This window comes from Dermacentor andersoni, chromosome 5 (genome assembly GCF_023375885.2).
Source record: "Dermacentor andersoni chromosome 5, qqDerAnde1_hic_scaffold, whole genome shotgun sequence".
Lineage (NCBI taxonomy): Eukaryota > Metazoa > Arthropoda > Arachnida > Ixodida > Ixodidae > Dermacentor > Dermacentor andersoni.
Genome location: NC_092818.1, coordinates 200,449,266 through 200,469,504, shown reverse-complemented (window position 1 = coordinate 200,469,504; position 20,239 = coordinate 200,449,266). Strand labels below are relative to the sequence as shown.

Sequence of the window (20,239 nt, the reverse complement as noted above, 5' to 3'; positions counted from 1 at the left end):
TGTACAATGAATGCCATCTTGTCTTCCACAACGTTACCTCAACTGGGGCTGTTTCTGCAAAACATTAATCAGACCGTCAGAAAGCTGAGCTAGTTGGTAAGGATTCATTATGCAAAAAAAAGGTGAGGCGTGTAGACAGGACACAAGAATAGAGAAGTGGACAACACGAACGCCGACCATAATTAATCAGACCGACGAAAATTTTTTGTTGCCTTCTGTGTAATCTGACTTAGAGACATGGGCGCATCCTGGCAGCATCAGTAAGACGGAATATATTTAGCGAGGCTGCCTTGCCAAAATTTATCAAAATGGACACCTCAGCCTTCTTGTGTGTGTTGGGCAGAACGGCTTAGCTTATGTGATAAAGCTCTCTCAAGCCGGCTTATTTTCCGCGTTAGGTTCCCTGTTTGCTGCTATAGTCATTTCCCGTGCCAGGTCCGCGTGCTCTAGTTTGTTTCAAGGAACTAACGTGAGCCGACATTTACCTAATGGTCCAAAAAAACATGCGCGAGCCACGTCTTTAATGGCTTGGCGACTATCGTGCGCGTCACAACACTCGCCCCCATCTTTGATGTTCTTGCGCCATGCCCTTTCCGTATTTTTTTTTTTCTCTTACTCGCGTGACGTGCCAAAGGCGGCAGCGGGAAATCGACACCGCAACCACGTGATGCGATGCTCTCTGTCGCTAGCGTCTATAGATTGCGCGGCCGCGTTTCTTCCGATCCCGAGACCGCCCGCTCGTTTTATCAACCCGCCGTACGCTTTAGTTTGTCTTTTGATCCCTCTCGAGCGTCGGCAAGGCGCTGATGCACGACGCGGGGGTGTGTTATTTCGCTTTCCATCTTCCGGGGCCGCTTCCTTGAGACGTAGCACGCTGGGTGTCCCATTTCGGCAACAGTGGCGACGCATCTCAAGACTCCAAGTCTTAGGAACAATTACGCTTTGGAGCTTGCCTCGCAGACTGGGACCTGGTGCACTCCGTGAAACTGTTTCGCGAGTCTGTTGATCAGGTGCGCGCAAACGAACGGATTTTTTTCTGAGTGGCGTGAGAGTGAGACAGCGAATGGTAGCCTGCCTCTCCAACATTTCGCCGTCACGACAGCGTAACGTGTGCTTTTTGAGTCATTATTATACGGTTGTCGCGAGAGACTTTCTTTCTGCGTCGCCGCTGAGAGAGTTGTAACTGCCTCGCGCGGCTTGCGGTGCGCCATTCACTCGGGCCTTTTTCACTTCACGTGGCCAAGCTGGTGGCATCGACCCTTGTGGCTATGAGCATGCCGTTGAACGAACTGGTCCGCGGCGTTTTGTTCGCCGTCGCCGCCGCCTCGTCCTTCCAGCTGGACGTGACGGCGGCATCGGCAGCCCCGCGCTGTGAGAACACCAGCCGTCCCATGCAGGCTGTCTACACGTGTGTCGGCTTCACCTCAACGCGGCACTTTGCAGAGCTCGTCGAGGGCTCCCTGCTCACCGAGAGTCCGCTTTCCTTCGTACTTTCCGACTGCGAGCTCCCAGAGCTTCCGGCCAATGCCTTCGCCGACATTCCCGTCCACGTACTGGAACTTAGCAACGTCACGGTGAAGTCCTTCGGATCCTCTGCCGACGGCCTTCTTGTGGGAGACGTCGAAGAAACACTGGAAAAGCTCGTCTTCCGCGACCGCAGTAGCCTCCCCGCGTCCTGGTCGTCGCTCAAGAACTTGAAGAGGTTGAAGGTACTGAGGTTCTTCAACATGGCCGCACTGCAGTTGACGTCAGATTGCAACGCACTCGCCGGCAGTTTGACCATTGTGGAAGTCGTTCAGTCTAGCATAGCGCGAATCGACGAAGACTGGCTCGCGCGGGTAACCGGCCTGGAGTCACTAGTGATTCGAGATTGCGACCTCAAGCAGTTTCAGCGGTCCATGTTGCCCAGGCCAGCGCCAAACCTCTGGAACTTGGACCTAATGTAAGCTAAACGGTTGGACATCGTAATTTATTCCGTTCACTCGTCATGAAACCAAAGCAGGTCTTTCGTATTGCCTGCCGGTGCATTCGGCTGGTCGTTTCGAGCGCTCCGGCGCTGTTACAAAAGTTGCGCAAGACAGCCTCAAAACCGTATTACGGGAATGGGTGAGCCTAGCAGTAATTGCATGGCTCGCCACTTGGGGCCTTTGTGTGCTCGCAGTGAAGCTGCTTGCTGTTTTAGACGGCTCTTGAAGAGCTACCGGAACGCCCTGAAGCGGCCAGTGGAGAGTGAAATTGCTGCACCCGAGACAATACGTTCCACGTGTGCGGACAAATGAGGCCGCACGTATTTGTGAGAACGGACAGCGAATATGTAAGCGATAATGTAGGGACACCGCAGGTATGGTCAAGATTCCAGGGATTAAGACGTAGTGGCTTTGGCGTTGCGCTGCTAAGCGCGAGGAGGCGGGATAACGCAATGCGGGATGAGGACGCAATGCAGAAGCGTGCATTGGACGCATGTTCGCGAACCCCAAGCCTCGTAATGACGTGCTTGTGGAACAGAAAACCATAGAATTACTTCAAGAGATTTCAGGGGTTAGCTCTATACGTCAGGAGCAAGGTAGCATTAAAAGGAAGTAAGTACTGTGTTACTAATTTTTGGTTAAAGCGCTTGCCTTATTTTATTGTTCTAAGCACGTTTCCAAGCTAATCATCCCTCCCCAAATGAAGACGAAAATAAGTACCCTCTTTGTTCCCGAGCGTGAATGAAATTAACAAGGGTTTATACATAAGAAGAAGATTGCCGTAAGTATTGCTTTGAAGTTTGAATAACAGCGCAAGGACAGCAGAGGGGACAGAAGAGAGAACAGAGCGCTAACTTCCAACAGTTTATTTTGTTTTCAGAAAGCATAGCAAGTTATATAGCCACACACTAGCACACCAACCATGCACATGTACAGAACGCCGCAACAAAGCCATACAAAATTCAACGTGGCATCGATAGCCCGTAGATGAAGGAGGTCAGATACCTCGGGCTGCGGATGCCGCGTTGAATTTTGTTTGGCTTTGTCGTGGTTATCTGCGCATGGTTAATGTGCTAGTGTGTGGCTATATAACTTGCTATTCTTTCTGAAAACAAAATAAACTGTTGGAAGTTAGCGCTCTGTTCTCTCTTCTGTCCCCTTTGCTGTCCTTGCGCTGTTAGTCAAACTTTAAAGCATGTTTTACCAACAAGTCGAATCCTACAACCTTCGTAAGTAGTGCTTATTTTTTATTCTGTTATATAGACTGAATTAAACAGGGAGCCGATGCGGAGTCGCCGCACTGTGTTTACGGCTGGCAATAAATTACGAAGGACATACGCTGTCCTGCCGGGAAAGAAAAGCAGTTGAACGAAAAAAAAAGACAGGTGTTAAGGGAAGCATACTAACAAGCTTGTAGAATCTCGCGCGTGCATAAGTTTACAATGTTCCTTTTACTTGCGGTCGTTTTCCTATAGGGACAGGCCGTGCAGAGTATAATTGAGCATAAACGATATGTTTGACTGGTGAAACACCGCCTAACTTTTCTCTTCACTGTCGCGATGGCAAGTGTATACCAACATGTTCAAACAGTACAGTTGTGTTTAAACGTAAGAACGAAGTGCGTCTTATGACGGAAATGTAGCACATCATTAACAGTGATACCATGTGCGTAAGCCAGCCCTCAATCCTCTTGCATAAAAATAAAGTATAATGCTGAAGAGTTCCTTCCCGAGAGCCGACATGCCTCCACGATTGACGGGCTGGTACTGTCTTCCTTGTTTTCCGCTACTGCGCTACATTTCAGTCGGCTGTCGGCGTTCGTGTTGCATGAAAACACGGGAACAAGGAAATCGTTTTTCTCGGCAACCAGTGCACTGAATGTGATGGTTTGTTAAATCTAAAAGAAAAGGTTAAAATATGAACACTGTAGAAAGCACATTCTTTAATTAGGTTGTGAATTCGTCAATAAAAATATAAAGTGCTAAATAGAGAAATAAATATAAAAGTCAAATCTATCAAGTTTACAACCTTGTCACTCAGTAATCGAAAAAGACATCACACTTGTGTAAACTGCACTTAATAATGCATCTAAAGCGCACAAAATTGATGTATTATGCACCGCTCTGTAATATACCACCAATATATGAGTAGGAGACGTTTGTGAAACCCCAGTAAACATTGTAACAAATTAACGTAAGCTGCAAATTTATGTAGCAAATTTGTCCGCTCGAGATACTCTAACAAGTGCAATTCACAGAACTACGATGTCTGTTTTTGAGGCGGAGAGACGGATTTGTCCACTTCGTGCTTCAATTAGCTTTGAAACTTACCAATTTTCGATAATTGTCGAAAAAAAAATTCTGGCCTTAAGTAAAGATTCTATTTCCTATGGTCACTAGAGTTTAACTTTTTCTCTCAAATGCAACTAATTTCATTCATTTTGGTTCAGGGTTTGTCTCAAAAAAGCATTTCGGCGTTTTACATGCATTTGAATAGGGGGCGTCTGAGTTGGCCCCGAGCTGTGTATGTACTGAAGCAGGGTTTAGGTACGGGCTAGTTGGTATTCCATTGCAAACATCACCCACAACACGTACATAGACATGGACCAAGCGAACGACGAAGACAAGCGCTGTTTATTGAGAGTCTGTGTGACGAAGTCCGGCACGGTCACACCTACGTCTGTGTCAAGTTGTTTCGCTGTCTTAGGGGTCGTGAAGACGAAACAATTCCTGTTGCCACCTCTGTTCGAGGGTGCTGTCAATAAGCACATTCAGCTCTTGTCGTTTCCGGGCCTTAAAACCACTATCTTAGTTAGGCATCCTAATGAATGCACGATACTTATCATTGAAGCAGCAGCGATCGCTGGAGGTGACTCGGTTAGTAAGCCGTCAATTGCTTTAACAAATGAAGCAGATAAAGAAGTTTTTTCTTTTTGAGGTCGCACATGCGCTCTCGTTCATCTTAAGGCGGCGGTCATGGTGTCTTTGAATTTTGAATGCATACTCATGTCGGTTTTTATGGTTTAGGGCGGGGGGGGGGCTTTTGTCTAGGTGTCTCGGTGTATATGCGTGTTACTCAAAATAAAAATCAGTTGGAAGTACAGCGCTTGTCTTCGTCGTTCTTTTGGTTCCTGTCTATGTGGGCGCTGAGAGTTTCCACGAGTTTCCTACAATAATTACTAGAGGGAACTCTGGAACCCACAGAGTTTCCTACAATAATTACTAGAGGGAACTCTGGCGCTGCAATCGTTGAGCCACCGTGGGAATGGTGGAAAGTACATGGATTTGTGTGACGTTCGTGCTTGTGGATTCGTTTTTTACGCGCCTAAATGTATGCCTTCATTGTCGTAAACTTCAGCGCAATCTGTACTGTTCCAAGCGCATAAGACGCTGCGAACACGCACAATTGTTAGTAGTTGCAACGGTTCAGCTTGTCGAGGTGGCTAAATCGAAACGCGGCATCTCAAGGCACTGGCTTGCCCGCGATAAACTCATAAAGGTGTTATATGTCGCTTGTCGACGCATGCGTCCCTGGCGTAATGGTTTCAATATCGGACGTCTTTGCTAGAGGTCCTGTGTTCGAATCCTCCCGTTGGACAACTTTAATAATGTTTCTTCAATTATTTATTACGCAGCACATTGTAGAAAATTACAAGCTGACAAAGTCACATAGCCGCTTGAAGCCACAAAGACGAAGCTTAGGCAAATCCACGTACTTCCCAATATTCTCACACTGGTTCAACCGCACCCACTGCAGCTCCCTCTAGCAATTATTGTATGAAACTCTATGCTACCGAACTGCTCGTTCCTCAGTCATCGCAAAATTAGTTATGGTCAGACGCAGGTCAAATAACTCGCGTAGAATCTGCCTGCCCCGCCCCCACGCAGCGCTCATCATCAGGCCTGAAATGCTCACTAGTGGCGAACGCCAATGGCAGACTCGGAGCACCTCCGGTAGCAGCCCTTCTGCTCCCTGCAGAGCAAGTCTGTTCCATTGGGAGTGGCTCCCGTCATTGGCGTATTGGCAGCAGCTCTAGATCCACTCCACGGAGCCACGCTCTCTATACTCCCCTACAATTGACGGAGTCGACCGGAAGTAGCGTGACGTCATCAGGCAACCCACAGCCAACGTACCGCTATGGCGCGCGCGCCCGCAAACGCGAATCGCGGTCTCCATGAAGCAATGAGTGGTGCTTCGCATCGTCAACCTGCGCCTTTACTGCTTGCGGAGAGCGATGTCTCTAACTCCGAATAGACCAGGAATCAAGGAAGAAGCTTAGTGCATTCAAGCGAGCTTTCGACATCATTTTTCGGCTGCCGGCCAGGGGACCGAAAGCTGCGCGTTTCGTCGATGACGTCGTTCGCCAGTACTCGGATGAGGAGGTAACAGCTTCTTTTGTGAAGTTCTGATTTTATAAGTCTTTACTTTTGTACCGAATTGATGGCGCGCTTCGCTGCGTCTCCGATGTTTCCGACACAACATCATGGTGGACAAGTGAAGCAGACTTACATGCGCTGTGACTTCCATTAGAGCGCCAGGAGGCTAGAAAGGAACACGAAACTTCAAAACACAACACGTGCACAAATTCAAGCCGAAAGCGACAAACAATGCGAAGGATTCTGGGCGCTTTCGGATGTGCGCTAGCGTCTCCTGCCAATTGCTGGAGGGCCTTTGCTTAAATTTCGTTCTGTTGCCCTCCGCCGTAGTGGAGTGCTCCGGCGCAGAGCTCGTCGGCCACTGCCATTGGAATTCACTGTACGACACAGTGGCATAAGTCACTCTGTTCAACCAATAAAATGACGTAACAAACGGCATGGCAAAATATACAACAGACTTGCGTTGAAATTGAACTACCCGCGGACGACCTTCTGTGGCTACAAATTGGGAAAGCTATGGAGGCAAAGCGCGCACAAGCGAGAGCGCTCCTGATAATAGTCCCACATTTTCGTCCCCGCGTTAGTTTAAGCTGTAGAAGAGAGCAAACACAAACGCCTCATCTACAACAGCAAAATAAAACAAAACGCACCGCAGAGTGTTCAGTCTGACTTCTTCCGCGTCTGGGCCAATGCGAAACCATGGCCTGGGGAAGCTACGCCGAGTATTTCATCCTAGAAACCGAAAGCGCTGCCAGACGCTGCCGGACTACTTGGCGCGGCAACACATCTGCAGAAGCTCTGCCCCCGCAGCTTTCCTTCGATTGCTACAGAAAACCATACGAAAGTATGCCGCGCTCACTCAAGACCGCCTTATCACAAAACAGCTGCGATAGTCGGAACTGCTCGGCCACCGATAGCTCGTTCGGGTCTCGGTGCGGACTACCTTATATAAGCGTTCCCGTGATGTGAATAAGCTACGAACATGCAGATGCTGCACAGAGCGCGCCATCATGCATGTCTTCAATATGTCATTAGGTTATCCGCTCGAGAGAAAAGAAAATGTAAGTCCAGGATCCTTCAGACACGTGCTGCTTGGAGGAAACGAAGGCTGTCACTCAGTACCATCAGTATAGTACACCACAGTAGCGTACCTCACGGTTCTGTCAAGTCAAAGTACAGATTTTATCTCTCTCTATTTCCTTCTTACCTGTCTGTGCCACCTCCCCCCGTCCCCCGAGGAGGGTTGCAAACCGTATATTTTTTTTTCTGGTTAACCTCTCTGCCTTCTTATTCTTTGTCTCGTCGCTCCCAACCTACGAGGAACCTCCCGCGAATGGTTCTTTGCTACGGAAAATTTGAGAATATGCATGATTTATCATGGTGCGAACTTCGCGAGCATCTGCATATAAAAGAATCTTATTTCTTACACAGCACTTGCGCTCCCGAACATTCATGATTGCACATTCACGAATGATGTCGTTTGAGCTCCGGTTTCCAGATCGCAGTCGCAAGAGAAATATGTGATCGCATGTAAGCTAAACCCAGATATTGTTCCTTGTGCCAGCGCCACTTCTGATTTTAATATGCAGTGGAGGAATAGAGAACGGCTGTGAGATCTTGAATGCTGTGTATGAAAGGTACTCATCACTGGGAGAAGGAACTTTAATATCAGAATAATATTTGATGAAAATGACATTTCTCCCGATTTATTTATGCATACATTGTTTGAAAGGAAGGGACTGTCAGGATTGGGGGCTCAATCCCATCGCTCGAGATCCGTTGCCAAGATTGGAGTCCGGCATGAATTCGAAGGTAGCTGGCCCATGCCGTCGTCCAACTTAAACACGCTGAGGACGTTGATGAAGGGAAGAACTGCTTCTCATCGAGAACGAGGAAAATGGGTTTATTTACAGAAATTAAATCAATCCAACATGACTGCTCAAGAGAAAGTGTGTCAGTCCAACCTGACTGCACGAGAGAAGTGTGTCGAGCCTCCGCCCAACAGCCGTTTTTAAACGCTCGGTCCTTCGGCGATACAAGGCAGCGAATGTTCGTTTCGTCATCGCAAAACTAGCCGCCTCCCGCGACAAGGTGACGCACACACACACGCAAACACACAGGTGCGAAGGACTGGAGCCGACGACCGAGGGGAGTCGTTCCGGGAAGCTCGGAGACATCCTGGGTAGCGCGTTGTCCCGCCGCGGCTTGCTCATGCGTAGCGAAATCAGGTTCGCGCAGGGGAGCTCGGGCACAATAGTTCGTCCGTCGAACCCGTTTCGTCACAACGGAGATGGGGCTCGTGGATGGAGGCGGTTTTCAGCACAAAGCCCGCTTTTTCGAACGCAGTCTAGCTGCAGCGACGGAGAGTGGGGGATGCGCGCCTTGTCCCCCAGTCGTAATTGGGTGGCAATTTTTCCTTGCAGCTCGCCATTCTTAACAGGACTAAGGGTAGATTAACTCTGCTCTGACTAGAGTCCCTCCACCCTACATTGCTCGAGAGCAGTTAGTAATCACGCTTTCTCTCTCCTTCTCATTCTTTTAGCGCTTAAAGCAATATCAAATGTAACGAAAGAAGGATCCGCGTCGCGCCAAGGAATTGCATCACACAGTGCACCACTGTTCATCTTCCATCGCACTAGTGCGAAATGTATCCACAATAATATCCTACGCAAAAGAAAACAGCCTAAAAAAATTTTACGACTATTGCTACACTCATTATTGCCAAATTTGAGTACAGTTCTATAGGTGTTTTCATTTAGCGATGTATTGGCTGGCGCAGACAATCGGCCTCGTGCGGCGCGCTGCAAACGCGATTGCCTCGCTAATCGGGGTGGGGTCGCGAGAGGCAGCGCGTGGGTGACGCGTGGGTGCGATTCGTCGCAGCCACCGCAGACAATCTCCCAGACGACGTTCACTACTCCGGCTTCATCACTCAGCCACTATCGCTCGGTTACGCCGACAGCGACGCTGGCCGCAGGAACTGGCGACTAAGAGCAGCGCTCTAAATATAGATTACGTAAACGGCAAATCACATCATACTGCGAAGTAGACGAGCATACACAACTACATACTACAGCAAGAAGGGGTACTTGAAAATGCAAAATGCTGCAACAATTAGTAACACCATGTACAACAAACAGTAAAAAGTAATTTTTAATTTTCCACTTAGCTTAAAATATTACAATTTTATCTCCTTAATTTACATGATTGGAAGCCAATGCGAATGCAAAATAAGACGGCTACTGTTCGTCGATGAGAGACCGTCAAACGCCGGCTTAGTATAGTTTCCGTGAGTGGTGCTGTGTGCTCGGAAAATGCAGGCATGCACGCGCACACACAAAACGTAAAACCTCGAATGACCAGCCGTGGCGGCTACGCTGTTAGCGCAGCTAAGCAAGGGGTTGCCGTATCAAGGCCCGGCCACGGCGGCCGCATTTCGATGCGGGTGGAATGCAAAAACGCTGGTGGTATTTAGGTGCACGTTAAGAAACCCAAATGTAGTCAGAATTATTCACAAGTCCACCACTACAACGTTCCTTATAACTATGTAAATATTGTGGCTTGTAAAACTCCAGAATTTCCCCCTTTTTTTAGCAACCTCTAATGGGCCCGCACGTCTAACGCCGACTTCTCCACAATAAATATCGTTATGGGGTGAAGCTTGATTTCTGGGCGCAGTATTTCGTGAGAGTGGTCAACTGGGGACTCTACCAAATGTAAGGCGTGTTGTCAATAAACAGTAAATCAAGGCCTGTAAAATAGGAACGTTGTCAAAGGCGATCAGAAAATTGTTGAATACATCGAGAGGGAGCGTTGCTGCAGAATCTACGATAGGATGTTCCGATGCCAGCTCATAGCGCGTGTCAAGTTTAGTGCAATGTTGCAAGTATTCAGCGGCGGTCCTGTCAAGCAAAAACAGTGAAAAGGAAAATCCACATGCAATACATATTAAAGGGCAAGGGAGAAACTATTTTGGCTACAGCATTCTGTCTTCTATTTTTTGTCTACTTTGTATTGTTTAAAGTTACTCTATTTTGTATACTGGGTAAAAATAAGCCGTCAGACCGGTCATTTCTTATGACAGGCCCATCATGCATTGAAGCAATCGCTAAATTCAGATTTTGTGCTGCCTTAGGGGAAATTCACGTCTTGTTACCGTAGAGACGAGCAGAGTTTCGGAAGGGTAGCAGATATTTTACAAACGCTGCTTTATAAGCCGGGATGACCGACCACGCTCGCATGAAAGTAGTAGTAAAAACTTTCTTGTTAGCTTGAGGTAGTCCAGGAGAGTTCCGCCCTCAGACTAAGGCATCGCTTGCCTCCGCTGTCCACCTGACCTGGTGTATTAGGGCCAATCGGCCCTCCAGGTCCTGGCTAGACAGGAGTGCCTCCCACTGGTCCGTTGGTGTGGTGCGTGTTGTGAGTTCCCCTATGGGGCGCAAAGCTGGTGGGAGTTCAGTGCATCCGACTGAGATGTGGATGAGTGTAAGGCTCTCGCCACACCAGGGTCATCCCGACTGTGGCTATCTCGCTCGGAACATAACGTTCCTTTTGATGAGGTGTGGAAACACTCTGGTCTGAGTCTTTCTCCGATCGTGTGCGTCTCTCCCATGTAGATCTTTGTGAAGGGGCGCACAGGTTTTTCGAGTGATTCGTTGATGAGCGAGGATCTCGCGCGGTTGTCCTGTAACGCTTTGCGATTGGAACTACGGAGGCACTGTGAGAGCCCGCCCCATCGCCCAGTTAGCAAGGGCTCGGGCGACGGTCCAGGTCCTCGTGATCTGCGCACAACACGATCTGGTGGAGGCGGGTGATTCGACTCCCAATGAGCCTCTTAGGTATAGGCTCCATGCCACTCTCGAATTTGAGAGGGTCCTCTGCTCTCTCCCCCTTGCAGGTCGCCATCACGAAGGTCTCCACCGCGGTGGGAGTTGTAGAGCGTAGGGATGTCTGTACGACTGTCCGTCCGGCTGTCAGTGGATACCACCACAAAACACGCTCGCGAGTCTCGTTTGTATCATTTTACAGCGAAGCTGCCCATAGCTAGGATCCGGGATCTTTTCCCGCCCGTCATGCCGACAGGAAACCCAGTGGGCCGATATTGGCGGCAGGGCAGGGCCAGGAGCAATGGCTCATACGCACCAAAGGCAGAGGCGTGAAGCGTACTGCACATACAGCTTTCGTTTCAATACGAAACGCACAAATAAAACAAAGCCGTCAAACCACATGTTTGATGACGAGGCGCGCGCACATCCGCCTTGATCAACGTACGTTGCCGCCGATCCCTCGCTGGTGGTCGTTGTCGAAGACTTTAACGTACACATTTTGAAACCCCATACAAAACAGTGGTTCACCCACTCCATGGAAGATTTTGGCTTCGGTTACTTCAACAATCCGATTCAACCAACTACCGCACACGGGTCATGCGTCGATTTAACTTTGGCGAGAAATATTTATCAAATAAGACCGGGAAACATCTGTACGTATCACAGCGACCACAAAGCAGTTAGAGCAATAATTTCAAAGTAATAAATGAAATAAACGTATTGTAAATCGCATTGAAACGTGTGTTGGTGTCATATATTAATTTGAAGAGCAATGTGCGTAATGGCTGCACATCATGGGATCTGTGTTTGACAAGTTGCCCCATATTACGCACGACGTATCTGCAGCTTCGCTGACCAACCACTTTCTCACCAGCGGATTGGCGGTCATTTTCGCTTATGGCCCCGCATTCGCAATTCGCTCCGCATCAACATACGTGGTGTTTAGGTTGCCTTTTTTCTCGCATTGCTTTTCGAGGTGGATTATTCTGGCCGTGCGTCGTTCTCCATTGTACCTCCGTATCCATATTAACCCAAAGAATCGTAGCGACAACGAAGCCTCAAATGAAGGCAATAGAAATTCTGCTAACCTGCTTAAGACTACCTCTGTCCCGTTTTCACAGCGGACGACGGCATACTACCACAAACAGGCTTCTCTAGAAACAAGCCACTAGAACCGCTTGCGCTAACTGAAAACAGGCATACTTAACCTACCGCTGAACTTAGACCCAACGAAATCACCAGCGTCTGATGGCATACAAAAATGCGTTCCTTCGCAGATACGCTCGGTGGATGGCCAAGTACTTATTGATAATTCTTAACAAATCACTGTTTTCAGTACCTAAGGATTGTAAAACAGCTAAAGTAAAACAAATTCACAAATCAGGAAGTAAAACAAAACCCTTTAACTACAGGCCAATCTCACTAGCAGGCACAGTCTGTAACCTACTAGTACACATTATCCTAAAGCACATAGCCAAACACCTAGAACAGCAAGAAATACTAACAGCTTGTCAGCATGGTTTTCGCAAAGAAGTTCCCGCGGCCAAACAACTAATTGAGCTTGTTCACAACGTATCATAAGGTATTGATCTACAGAAACAAATTGACCTAATCTTTCTCGACTTTTCGAAAGCTTTCGATCGCGTAACACGTAAGAAATTAATTTATAAACTCGAACTTACCTTGGAAAAAGGACTTACTCTCGAGTGATCAAACACTATACTAATAGTACTAAATTTGTAGAAGTTAACATGCAACATTCCATTAAATCAAGCGTAAGATCCGGATTTCCACAAAGAAGTGTTCTGGCTCCAGTTTTATTTCTCATATACATTAATGATCTGCCTTCTAATATTCCTGTCAGTGTTAGACTTTTTGCTGACGATTGTGTTCTATATCAGGTAATCAATTCTTAAAATGTCTATCTAGCTTTCAACGACGCTTTATCATTAGTACACAAATGGTGTAACGAATGGCAAATGCCGTTGAACATGAAAAAACCGCCTACTTTGTCAATTGCGAGAAAAAAGCACAGGTCCGAATTCCACTACACTATAGATAACGCTACACTTAACACAGTGAAAGTACCTCGGCCTAACATTAACACACGACTTTAGATGAGAGCTCCATGTTAAGAACGTAACCTCGACCACACAAAAAAATTAGTTTTTTTCTAAACAGATGTCTTAGACTGGCGCCCCCAAACACAAAGCTACTAGCATATAACACATATGTCAGATTAGTATTAGAATATGGTAAAGTTGTTTGGTTTCCTTTCACCAAAGAGCTTATTAACAACCTTGAAGCAGTTCAAAGGAAGGCATTAAAGTGTACTTACAATCAATATAGGTTAACAGATTTACCCACGGAATTGCTAAAACATGCCATTATCCTCGCCTTACAAAACCGAGCCAAGCTTGCGCACATTAAAATTGATGTGCCAACTTATTCATAACGAATTAAAAATAGAAAGTTCCAAATACTTAGCTAAACACGACTCACGCGACATAAACAATTACTATCATTGAACGAACACCCAGTTCATAGGGAATGTCATAAGCATTCGATTTTTCGCTTAATGACGCGTGAATGGAACAAGCTGGATCCTACTGTTACAAACAGCCCAACCTTATCTACTTTAATATTAGTCGAAAACGAATTATGTGCTTCAGTTATGACCTACCTGTGTTACCATTTATTTCTGTGCCATTTAATTATCTCCTTATAGCGTATACATAATCCTATTTTACTCACCGACATCTGAAACGTATCTTACACGTTATTACCTCGTGTGCTAACCTAACTTTAATACCTTTTATGACATTGTCATTATTCAGTACCATTGTTTATTTATGCTAATTTGTTACCTCTTTTCCTCTTGTTTATTCTTAAATCTATTGCCTTATAGTATTTCGTTGTTATTGCCTGCCGCCATTGCTAATTCTCAGCCTATTTCATTACATCTCTTTTCTTTAGGGCCATGTATTACCTACCTTTTTGTCTTTTGTACCAATACCTTTTGTATTGTGTGTGATATAAGTATTCTGATAATTGCTATTGTTATATTGTAAGACAACTATGTACATGCCCTTCCTGTTCCGATCCCTGATGGGGTCGACAGTATAAATAAATAAATAAATAAATATTCTTTGGTATCGGCGCTACCAAGATTCCGCTCTGTTTTCTTTGGAGATTTACACGAGTCGTTCTGTTGAGGATACCTTCGAGTATCGCGCGCCCGGAGGGGCTCAGACGCTGTGATGTCCACACGGCTTGTCTCAGCTGAGCATAGGTGCTGTGTATGCCGTGCGCCAAGCGTTTTTCAGTCGGCATGCCTGAAGGAAGTCCCAGAGCGGCTTTGTGGTCAGGAAGAGACCTTGAGACCTTTCACTAAGCACTCTTACATGCACGTGACCACAAAAAGCCCTGTAGCGCTTCTTCAAGGCGACTGGGCTGGTCGAATGCTGGTCACAGCTGGCGAACGTTACTTTGCGAATGTTCACAAAGCTGGTTCTAAATTATTCTTTAAATCTTTCATTCTTTTGTGATATACCCCCTTCCCCCGTCCCCAAGCCTACCAGACACGACCTCAGTTCACCTCCGTGCCTTTCCCTCTTGGTTTCTCTCTCCCTCGTCACAGTGGGAATAACTTGACGTCACTGCCCGACGACTTTGGCGAAGACTACCCGGCCCTGAAGTTCTTGGATTTGGGCAGCAATTATCTGACGACTGTTAGCAGGGCCAGCCTGGCGCCACTTCTGGACGCGCCCGTCGAAGCCGTCGAGCTCGGCGGTGAGTAGTCGACCTTCGGAGCAGCTTAAATATTTTCTGTTCAGCATCCGTTACATTACAGTAAAACGAAGCGACAGTAATAGAACAGAATAGGGAGAGGACAATGACGGGCAAGGGGGTTCGAAGCAGGGCTCATCTTGATAAAAATACGAGCAATCTGTGTGCCGTTCCTGCATCTCGGCTAATTGCCAAACTTTTCACAATAGCCGTCTGAGAAATGGTACATTGAGGGAACTAAAAACATCGTTGTTTTAGTTTGGCAGTATTGCGCTTGTACTTCGTGGTAACTGAATTTGCAACACATATGGCGCCCTACATTTATATCACTCCGCCTAGTAAAAAGAAAGGCGTTCTTTATGAAACACGTCGTGAATGTTTCGGAAGTTGTTCCAGTATGTGATTACTAAAAGAGTCTATAAAAATGCTGGGCTCATGACCCTATTCTTCATTACGACGTTCGGCAGTCTTCTCCATCGTTATGCCTTTCGAGGCACTGCGCGCTTAGTGAAGGAAAACATGCTTCACGAATAAACGCTTATATTTGGAGCAAAATAGAGCAGAACTCAGTCTCTGCAGGTTATGAATAGCTGCGGCTCTCATCGTCTGAAAGCTGCCGCACTATACTCAAACACTGCAAATATGTTCGAAGGAATCGACAACCAGTATTTGTAAGATATTGGCGAATTCTCTAATGGCGACATTTTGAGCCAATGGGAGAGGCCGTAGCAGCCCCCTGGACCAATCAGACCTGACAAGATGACGAATTATACAATATGGCGGAGTTTGTTAATGTCCAGTGCAACGGAAAGATTACCAGTCAGCGTGTGCAATACTGCAGTGGTAAAGTGGGAAGCGCCATTGAACATTTTTAATAAGAGAGCTCCGATCATGTTTATACATTGCTATGTTGGAAACAGTGCGAGATGAGCGCGATGGCGATTGTAAGCCGGCTTTGGTAGAAAGCAGACAGCTCTAGCCCCAAGAAATTAATCTTTTGTAACCAAGCCGGTGTTCATGCGGTTCATGCTTCCTGAAGTGTTGAATTATTTCTGTAACAATAGCTGTGTGCCTTTCGTGGTTTAATGTCCAACTGATTTGGTCGCACACAAGTCAAGCCAAGTTCCTTGTAGCCAAGCCAGGTTTTCGAACTCGAAACGACGCCTTCACTACAGTCAACTGTAATTTTGCACGCATGTTCACACGAGATGCGCAGTTAATTCAGCGTGTTGCCATTCTGAAGCATGTCGTCGCTTGGAAGCTTAAGCGAACTGGAGCTGAAAATTTCAGGCCGGATGCGCGCTTATGCAAGCTTTGTTTGCGCGAAAGAGCGCGAGGGTTGCAATTGCGTGCACGCAGCGCGACGGCTCTGCCATTCCACGCGACGGCTCCGCGCAGGCAGATCGTAAAACGCATCGAATACAGCGCGAATGTTAAGAATGTGGGGTTAGACAATGCGCATGGTGCACTTAATAACAGCTGGCTTACGTACAGTAATATGCGCTCCCGTGTTAATAATCCAGTCCAGTAGCACATTTTCGCCGCAGAGCGGCCCGACATCCCATTTTTCGCGACATTTTGTGCTAATTTAAAACTATAGATAATTCCTGCTTAAGCCTCGAAGAGAATGTTCCATTAAATCGCTGTAAATCGTGATGATGTATAATCTGCACCAAAATATCATAACACGTTCAAGGCCGTTGTTGTCCGTTTAAGAAAACAATGCAGGAAAAAAAAATTATGGAGTGGCAGAGCGCACTTATGGAATCAAGTCGTGCGAGTAAACAGCGCGTTTCCGCAGCGGCAGGACTGGCCGACCGGTGCAAATGGTGGGCAAACACGTCCGATTTGCGTTGAAATAAAACTGTGCACGAACAGCAAGTGGGCATCAACGAGTCGCGTTCCGAGCCATAGCTCCGCAATAGTCATATTGCTTGAATGTCGATTAAGTGCTGCCGTCCATACAGTGCTGCCAGCCCCAGAGAAGTTTTCCTAGATCTAGAGATTTCAGGTCTTGTTTAAGAAAAATTCCCCAAATCTAGAGAAAATTTGCGGACACAGAAAACAACTCTTGTATGCAAGAACTTGCGCTTGAACATTATTTCAGCTTGAGTGCAGCGACTTATTTGTTAAAATATATATAAAAAAGAACTTGGAAATAAAATTAAACTGTAAATTTGCAATCTATATGCCTAACAAAGAAGTTTATCTTTACCCAAACCATATTGGCAAAGTGAACAAGCGTGCCCATAAGATATCTAGGAAAATCTAGGGAATTTCTTATCCGATTTAGGTGAAAACTGACTTCGGAGGTTTGCCGCACTACGTCGATACCAAACTTGAACTGCGCGTGTCACACCTCTTTAATCCTGTCTCCTGTTCTTCTGTACTTGTACTTTGCTGCGCTGTTCAGAATTAAAGATGACCATCCAGAAAGCACAAATTCTGACCTCGCCGAGTAATGGTGTCAGCTGTCTTTATTGAGACGACGCGCATCGAGGTATACTTAAGAAGGATGTGTGGTACAAAGTTAAAGTTACCGTAAGAAATGAGAGGAGACAGCGAGGTATAGCTTGGTAGCCGGTCGCTTCTGGAACGACTAGGTTTGTGGCCGAGCTCGTGGCCTCAAGCCCGGCGCGTTCGTTTAATCCATCCGTGGTTGAACGCAGGCAATCCCCTGGTGTGCGACTGTACGGTGGAGCACCTGCGTGCCTTCGCGGCCGGGTTGCTGAGTGCGGATTGCCGGGCGCCCGAGGCACTCAGGCGGAGGAGCGTGCACGATCTCACCGACGAAGACCTCCGATGCGCCGCTTGAGGCTCGTGTGCGCTTGTCGTCAGCCTTGTGCTTGCGCTGTATTAGCGAGCCTGTTTGGGTGCTTGACTCGTGGCAGCCGCAGACAGGTTGCAAATGCCATGGGTGTGTTCCAATTCTGGCCAACATCGGGGACAGACAGCCAAGACAGCTTCGAGGCCACGTAACGGAACGCGTTTAGAGCCGTCTGGAAGACGCATGCAAGGTGCTTTCTGCGACGTGACGCCACCTCGCGGCCACAAGAAAAAGTTGAGAAAAGCGCGTGTTATTTCTGTATTTTAAGTCCTTGCGCCTGCAAACCTACAAAGAGCAAGCGATGTAGCTTACATTAAGGGCATAGGATAGCGTGTCTACGTTTTCTTCTGCGCGGACAACCTCCTTCCTGTCGGCTTTCCAAGCGTCCCGCTCAGCCGCCGTCTTGTTTGGACAGGAAAGTAGCCTGCATCGTTTTTGCCTTCGATGCCCTTTTCGCGAAGCGTCTACTTTGACGTCTTCGTGAGAATTGGAACGAGACGGCCGCTGTTCGCTTAGCCCTCTACTTTGCAAAAGCGCGCGTGTGCTTAGGTTTGATCAGGCGTGTGCTTAGAACACCCGATGGCCAAGGTTTATCTGGGGCCTTCCACTGCGGCTTGTCCGATAGCCAAAGTGTTGCTTACGTTCAATCACATGAAAAAATCAAAATTAACGAGGATATGGGATGCCATGCTCGACACTGTCGGATGCGTACGCTTTTGGTGGCGTAAGTTTTGTACACTTGGCTTCTCTGTGGCGTCATCACCATAATCGCGAGCCTGGGACAAACCCATCTCACGGATGTTTCCTTTGTACTTGTTTCTGATCTTGGTAATTTCTGCTTTCGCCACTGTCTTGGTGCCCGACGGGTCGAGCAGGTGTTTGACGATCTTCCACGTTTTGCCCGTGTTGTTGTTGCTGTCCATGGCGCTGTGTGTTTCGATGTTCTTGTTCCGCGATTTTGCGCCTTAGATTTCTATTTTGTTTTTGCCCTTGCAGACGTTTCTGAATGGATTTTTTGGCTTGTAGAAGGTGCGCGAGCTGGCTGTCCATCCGCAGAGGGTGACTGCCATCGTCGTCGTCGTCTTCTGCGTCTTCTCGTCGAGGCCCCAGTCGTCCTACTCCATCTCGGTCGTGGCCTTTTCTGCGTCTCGTAGCAGCTCCCCGCTCCATTTTTCTGTGTTTCTTATGAGTCCCTGCTCCTTTTCGTCTCTGATATTGAAGAATTTTGTCCCAGTCTACTAGTCTGAGCTTATTTTTTATTCCCTTCGTGACGCGGGCATCTCCTACGGCGATACTGAGGATCCTGTGATCGCTCCCCAGGTCCTCGAATGTGTTTTCCCAGGTGATTCTCCCGCGCCCCTACACAGCGTTAGGTCCGGTGTGGTGTCCCTATGGGTGCCCGACTCTGGTGTGCGAGGCCGGCTTGTTGAGAAGGGTTAGGCCGGCCTTTTCAATGAGGTCGGCCTGGTCTTTTACCTTCTTTGACGAGTACCCATATCCCCATTGCGTGTGTGGAGCATTCAAGTCACCTGCGATGACGAGCCTGTTGTCGCGCGCGGTGGTCATCTTCTCGTTAATTAAATCTTCGAAATTGTGTTAGGACCTTTTTGGATGAGCTGCTGTAGATGTTCAAGACGAAAGCGCTGCTCTCCCCTCTCCCTCTTGTTTTGTAGCACTTCTATGAGGATGATGCCAATGTCTATCATTTTTCTCATAATGCACAGGCTGGCGTCCAGTGCTGTCTTGACTAATGTGATTATGAGTATCTCCCTCCCCGTCCATCTTGGGCGTTGTTTGTGGGTGGCGTACCCGGCAATTTTGGCGTGGTCGAATGTTTCCTGGAGAATTATTACGTAGGGATTCTTTTTTCTTTTTTCGGTCATTTTAATGTGTTGTGCCATTATTGCTTTTTTTTTTTTGAGAATCCGCGAAAGTTCCACTGCCAGATGACGAGTTTTCCCTTTTTGGTGCCCGCCATCTTTACCAGACCTTCTCCAGCTCTGCGCTCCGAACGGATTGTCATGAGCATGGGGAAGCAACAGAATTGATTGGCGAAAGCAGAAGTTACTGTAGCTACAGTGGCTTACGATTACATGCAGCGTGATTGTAGATTGATTGAAAAATAAAGGAATGTTGAAAACAAAGGTCTGCCAGCAGCGAGTTCATTATTTCCTCTCTAGAACTTAGTTTTAGTTTCAACTGAGCAAGCAATTTTTATTTAGAGTTGTAGTAAGGAAACTAATACCCCTGTCAAGCGGGCACGTTACGTGCACCTACGGGGAGTGTACTTCAGGACCTTGAGTGGCACCTTAGGCTACGCGGTCCTAAACGGAAAAACAGAGCGCACTCGCACAAAAAAAAAATGGCCATAGTCTAAATTCGTGTTTTTTTGAATATGTAGGCTCAAATTAAAAAAAAAAAACTACTAAAAAGCGATTGCTTTAGTTGTATTAT

The 20,239-nt window shown here is 47.2% G+C and overlaps 1 protein-coding gene across 1 annotated transcript; it reads left to right on the top strand.

Moving 5' to 3' along the window:
- The first annotated feature begins 474 nt into the window (after positions 1 to 474).
- Positions 475 to 19,929, top strand: LOC126532347 (uncharacterized). Its single transcript, XM_050180054.3, has 3 exons — positions 475 to 1,942; positions 14,810 to 14,961; positions 17,628 to 19,929. Exons 1-3 carry the CDS (start codon positions 1,269 to 1,271, stop codon positions 17,771 to 17,773), a joined length of 972 nt encoding a protein of 323 aa, XP_050036011.2. The 5' UTR covers positions 475 to 1,268; the 3' UTR covers positions 17,774 to 19,929.
- Positions 19,930 to 20,239: the final 310 nt, after the last annotated feature.

Bases quoted from the DNA above. Each gene is read 5' to 3' on its own strand.
- LOC126532347 (XM_050180054.3), top strand. From the start codon at position 1,269: ATGAGCATGCCGTTGAACGAACTGGTCCGCGGCGTTTTGTTCGCCGTC. The intron at 1,943-14,809 runs GTAAGCTAAACG...CCCTCGTCACAG, and splicing joins CTCTGGAACTTGGACCTAAT to TGGGAATAACTTGACGTCAC. The intron at 14,962-17,627 runs GTGAGTAGTCGA...GGTTGAACGCAG, and splicing joins CGAAGCCGTCGAGCTCGGCG to GCAATCCCCTGGTGTGCGAC.